The 5,760-nt window shown below is 39.4% G+C and overlaps 1 protein-coding gene across 1 annotated transcript; it reads left to right on the top strand.

The window, feature by feature from the left end:
* Positions 1-496: 496 nt before the first annotated feature.
* On the top strand, positions 497-3,019 carry LOC131065125 (uncharacterized). The gene has a single exon (XM_057999542.2). It carries the CDS (start codon positions 610-612, stop codon positions 2,338-2,340), a length of 1,731 nt encoding a protein of 576 aa, XP_057855525.2. The 5' UTR covers positions 497-609; the 3' UTR covers positions 2,341-3,019.
* The last annotated feature ends 2,741 nt before the right edge of the window (positions 3,020-5,760 follow it).

Raw genomic sequence — 5,760 nt, 5'->3', positions numbered from 1 at the left:
TCAAATCACTCCGATTTTTTTTACATCAACTTACTTGGCAAGTCCCCTGCTTATAACTAAGGTTTCAGGGCCACATCATCAAATATGATGCCACATCAGCATGCTTTTTGCCAAGGTGTCCAAAACAACGCCAAAAAAAAGTGAGACCAATAGGTGTGCAAAAGAGACCCCAATAGTTGTGCAGCTAACATGGCATCCCCTGATTGGTTACTTTTTACAATATTAGTACATTTCCTAACAAAAATTGATATTTTTTGTTTCAAACAATAGGTTTTATTTGTTCAATTTTTGGAACAAAACGTATCAACAACCCTCACAACAATTGGTACATGCTCAACTACTGGGTCCTTTCCATAATTGACGACCAATCAAACACCATTGAAAAAACATATATTGCAAATATTTATTTACAAAGCAAATTTATTTTGAATCCTTAAATCCTATAGGAGTAGGAGGTATTTCCCATAGGATTCTAACCAATCTATAGAACTGTATTAGCATTTTAAACTCTCAAAGAAATAACAAATGCAGATAAAACATTTTAACGTTATCAAGAGTTGGTAGTCCACAAAACGCAGACCAGGGTTTAAGTCCTTGCTCTATACAGCAATGGCAGACATAACATTGCCTTCCACATATCAATGTACAAGCCTTAGAACCACTTCTATAGTTCCTGGTTCGAATAGGCGGCTTCAATTTATCCATGTGAAACCCAGACATTTTCCTTCAAATTTATGGCAAAGAATGATTTGCAGATTCCGATTAATAACAACAATGGCGACGGAGGGCTTCAATCCCTCTACGGAGGTGGAGAGGCGCAGAAATGTATTGACAGAGGCGGGAAGGAGCAAGAAAAGAGCCGGGCAGAGCTCGAGCGGGCGGCTGGAGGGGCGAGCCAAGCAAAGGCGCGCGCAGGAGATGATCGCTGAACGCAGGCGCCGCCTCAGGGCCATGAGAGCCCAAGAGATGGGCTCCAAAATTGTCAAGAAGCCATGGAAGCAGAGCCAGCTTTACGGCTTCTTATACGGCGAAGGAGAAGAAGAGGAATTCACAGAAGACGAATTGCAGATGATGGGGTTTGGTTACGAGAGAAACGTTCGGTTTAAAGACCAGAACGATCCTTATATAAGGAACCCGCTTGACTGGTTTAAGTATGGCCCCTATAGCCCCCAAGCCTCCAAGGGGGTTGTAGTAGGGAAGCCCATCAGAGGCAGGTTTTATGATAACAGGGTCACTATGTTTACCACTGTTAAAGACGCCGAGGAACAGGAAAGGATTGACCAGCATGACGCTGTGGTTGATTATGATAGGAAAATTGAGAGCTTTGATGAAAGTGTTGGAGTTAAGTATTTTTGGGCATTTGTGAGAAAGACATTCAGAGATGAGCCCCTGATGCCATGGAATGAGTGGACTTTGGTAGCCCAGATTGCTGTGGAGAGAAGACCGGATTTGGACAAATATAAGTTGGGGCGGATGTTGGGAAAACGCTCTAAGAATTTGATTACTCGGTGCACTGCTTGGTTTAGGCCTGATTTGATCTACGTTAAAAAACCCATATATCAGGTGAGGTTTGAGCCCCAGGAGGGGTTTTTTCGTGGTCTTGTGGGATTGCTTGATCCATTGACAGAAGAGGAGCACAGTTTTCCAATTCCCGGAAGCAAGGAGGAAGTATTAAGGGACACTTATTATGGGGTTCTGTGTAGGCTACTTGGTGTTGATCAGAGCGTTTCTGATGATGATGTTGTGAAGGCGTATGAGATGATGGAGGAGGAGCAGAGATCCTTGTGCTTGGATTTCCTGCTTTCCAACCAGCCTGTGGAGCTTCTTCATCCTTTTACCAAGGGGTGGAGGGACCGGAATCAAGCTATTGAAGAAGGTCGTAATTCTGTAAGTGATAGTGAGCTTGGGCAGAATTTAAGCAGTGATGTGGTGTTTTTAGAAGATGAGGATGAAGAGAACGAGGAGTCCGTACACGATTCTTTTACTCAGCAGGAAATGTTTTGGGAGAAAGAATTCAACAAAAGGCTGAGAGAATTCGACGAAGAAGAATTCGTGGAGATGGAAGATTCAGAGATGAATGGGGATGAGTCTGAGATACGAAAAGAGGATTTAAACAGTTTGGGATGGGAAAATGCTATGGAGCCATTGTATAATAAAACCCCACAGTCTGCAGATGGTGAAGATAAAGACAATGATGAAAACTTATATCCCTCTAGTTTTTTGGTTAAATCTGCAGTCCGACCTTTTACCTACAAGAATATCCTCAGAGAGATTTCTCTTCTGCGACTTGCTCTAGTTGAACAGAGAAGACACAGTCATGAACCTATAAGGTTTTTCTAATGCAGAGCTTTGTATCTCCTAAAAAATGCAATATAATATCGTCTATTTGCGTACAAAACTCTTGATAGAGAATAACATTTGCATTGGAAAAATGTTCGTTGGCATACAAATGAAAAGCTGTATTCCAAAATATAGCAGGAAGATGCGTCAGATTAGTTCGTCTGTTTAGGCTAGCTCAAGAAGATGGGTCGGATTAATCTATGGGGAAGTCTAGGTTTGTGAAATGTTCTAATATCTGAAGAGTTATCTTTGGATATGAATTCCAAGATAGTCTTGACTTTTTGTTTCATTATTCTTTTGGGCATATTGAGAATCAGGGACTGATGGGCTCACAAACGCTTTCCAAAAGTGCACTACAATGTTAAAAAGGACGTGGTCATGCTTACCCAGATTTAGGAATCACCTCAAAATTGCTTGGGACACCTTTTCTGGTCCCACGAAACTTAATTTAGTTGGTCCAGTTCTTTTGTTCCTTAATTATTTATTTTCAAAAACCTATAATGTTGTAAGGGCTGTTCAATTGTAGATTCCTGCAACCCATCTGTTTTGCTGCTTTGTAGCTGTTTCTGGGTTGTTAGGTGATACTGCTGATTCTGGCAGTTCCTATTTTTGGGTTTTTTGTTTTTTGACTCCTTATATAGGAGTTTTTGGTGTTAATGTTTAGGGGATGATATTTGGGTGCTGGTCTCTTTGATCAGGTGGATTTTTTTCCGAACCATATTTTGGTTTTTTTTGCTTGATGAAGGATAAGTTAATATTGCTGTTTTCTGGCCTTCACATGTACAATTTGATTCAGTGAACCTGGGTTTTGTATTTGTTGTTGTATATATATATATTTACTGTTTTGTTTTTCAGAAATGTACGATTTCTTTTTGTCCTTCAGAAGTAGAGTATATCGTGGGGATTATTGAGAAAAACTGAACAACATTACTACGACTTGCTTGCAAAGAATTGAGGTACAATCTGTATCAGTTTTGGCATCAGAGCAATCCACGATGGCCTAGGGGGAGTCCTCGTGAAGTGGGGAAAAAGGGGCAGGAGTAATTTAGGCTTGTAAAGAAACACTTGGGAATTGTTTATAGGGCTAGAGGCCCAGGGAGTCCTCGTGAAGTGGGGAAAAAGGGGCAGGAGTAATTTAGGCTTGTGAAGAAACACTTGGGAATTGTTTAGAAGGCTAGAGGCCCAGGGAGTCCTCGTGAAGTGGGGAAAAAGGGGCAGAAGTAATTTAGGCTTGTGAAGAAACACTAGGGAACTTTTTAGAAGGCTAGAGGCCCTTGAGGTCAGATTACAATTGGACGAGACCAAAGAGGAACCACAGAACTTAGTAAATGCTGTTAGGGTTTTAGACCCTATAGAGAGGCTTATTGAAGCATTGAATAAACAAAGTTCCAAAGTAAAAGCAGATATTTCAGATTTAAAGGCAAGCTCAACCCTGATATATTCTAAGATTAGATCTATGAGTTGGAGAAGTAGTTTGAGATTAGATCTATGAGTTGGAGAAGTAGTTTGAGATGATCCAAAAAAGTAAAACTTGCTGCCTCCAAATTGAAGTCGCATACAGCCCTATTGTGGAAAATATGCAGATTTCGAGAAGAAGACAAGGAAAAGAAAAAGTTATTTGGCCTAAGACGTTGAAACATCTAAGAGCTCAATTCTTGCCCTCATATCACCAACTACGATTGTTTAATTTCAAAATTTAAAACAAATGGATCAATCAATGTAGACTTATATTGAACAGCTTATGAGACTTCAAAATTTGGACGGATATACAAGAGAGGGAAGAACAAGCAGCAGCCGATAGCGTGAATAGACTAAAGTTTCAACTTGAGGACAAGCTTGCATTGGAGAAAGTTCTTACTGTAGATGAGGCTTACAAATATGCCTTAAAGGTAGTGGAGAAACTAAATCGAAAAAACAAAATTGTGAGCAAAAGAGGTGATAGCAATCAAAATAAAGGGAAAGAGATTTCGCTAGAACCTACCATGAGTGAAGAGTCAAAAGAAAGCAAAAATGTGAAGGCCAACTTTGGAGGAAAGAAAGGCTTTGTACGTAGAGGACAAGGACGACCACCTTCTAAGGAGTAGAAGCCATTGAAGTGTTTTATTTGTAATGAAGCCGATAAGGTCATAGCCTGCCCTCAAATCCCCCAAAGGGTGATGATAGCTCAAGAACAAGAAAAAACTTGATTAGAAGAAATTGAAGTTGAGTCAAGAGAGAACTTGATGCTGAGAAGAACCCTATTATCTAGGGGCAAAGAAACCTTTAAAGTTGGTTGGAAGAGGAAGAGTGTCTTTTGAATAGAGTTCTTGAACTCACTTGGACTCGGCAAGTCCCAAGCCGAGTGACCTTGGGTGAGTCCTAGGGGTCCGGACTTGGACGAGTCCGATTCCAAAGTGAGACTCGCCAAGACCTAGGACTTGCGGACTCGGCCAGCGGACAACAGCAAAACATTAATTAAAAAAAAGGTGAACTCATTTCATTGTATTGGCAAAATTTATTGTTTTAAGTTGTTTTTTTTCTTCAATATTGCCTCTACAACCCTAAAAGTGAGCTCGTTTCATTGTATTGGCAAAATAGGAGGAGAATAATGAGTTGTGAGGAAAAATAAGAGTGCATTGTAGGGCAACCAGCAAGGAGGAAGACCAAAAATTCGTCGGCAAATTGCATTTGGGAAAGCTTAATACTTACATTTGGTGCATCAAGAGCTCCATACCAACGATTGGAAAGGGGTTGCATTTCATGTCAAGTTTGTTCTAAGAGGTAGGATTGAATTTTTTGGGGATTTTTGTGTTTTCTAAGCAAAAATTTCATTATTTCTTTTAAATAATTCAATTCATTTCTTTTCAAAGAAAGAACAAACCCTACATATTTTGTGAAGAAAGTTACAAACCCTACATTAATTTTTGGAACAAACTACAATTTTTGTATTTATTAGTATATAAATGACAATGCACAAATTTTCATTTTTTTGTAATTATGTATGAACTGTTTTATTTTTCAGAAGTGTATGGCTTTTTTAATCTTCCAGAAGCAGAGTGTATTATGGAGATAATTGACAAAAAACTGAACAGTGTTATTGAGACTTGCTTGCAGAGAACAGAGTTTCAATATGCATCAACCTTAATTGCTAACAATTGTACAGGAAGGTTTTTGGCTCTTAAGCAGAAAAGTGCAGCGGTGTATTTTCTGATTGTAGAGTTGGATGATTCATTGTGATGATGCAACTGTTTCCTTTGTGACATTTGCTGATGGTATATGTATGCTCTTCAAAATGATCTTTTTGCTTTTATTGAATGAAGAGTAAGGCCAGAGCTTTCCTGGATCTGCTTCCGTTATTTTAGCAAATTGTGATATTATGTGACAATGGGAGATCGCTTGGTTTTTTATATATTTTAGCTTGAGAGGCAGATATGTAAATAT

The sequence above is a fragment of the Cryptomeria japonica genome, chromosome 11, assembly GCF_030272615.1.
Source record: "Cryptomeria japonica chromosome 11, Sugi_1.0, whole genome shotgun sequence".
Lineage (NCBI taxonomy): Eukaryota > Viridiplantae > Streptophyta > Pinopsida > Cupressales > Cupressaceae > Cryptomeria > Cryptomeria japonica.
This window is presented reverse-complemented; position numbering and strand designations above follow the sequence as displayed.

What these genes read in the sequence shown, in the direction of transcription:
- LOC131065125 (XM_057999542.2), top strand. Translation starts at nt 610, where the DNA reads ATGGCAGACATAACATTGCCTTCCACATATCAATGTACAAGCCTTAGA.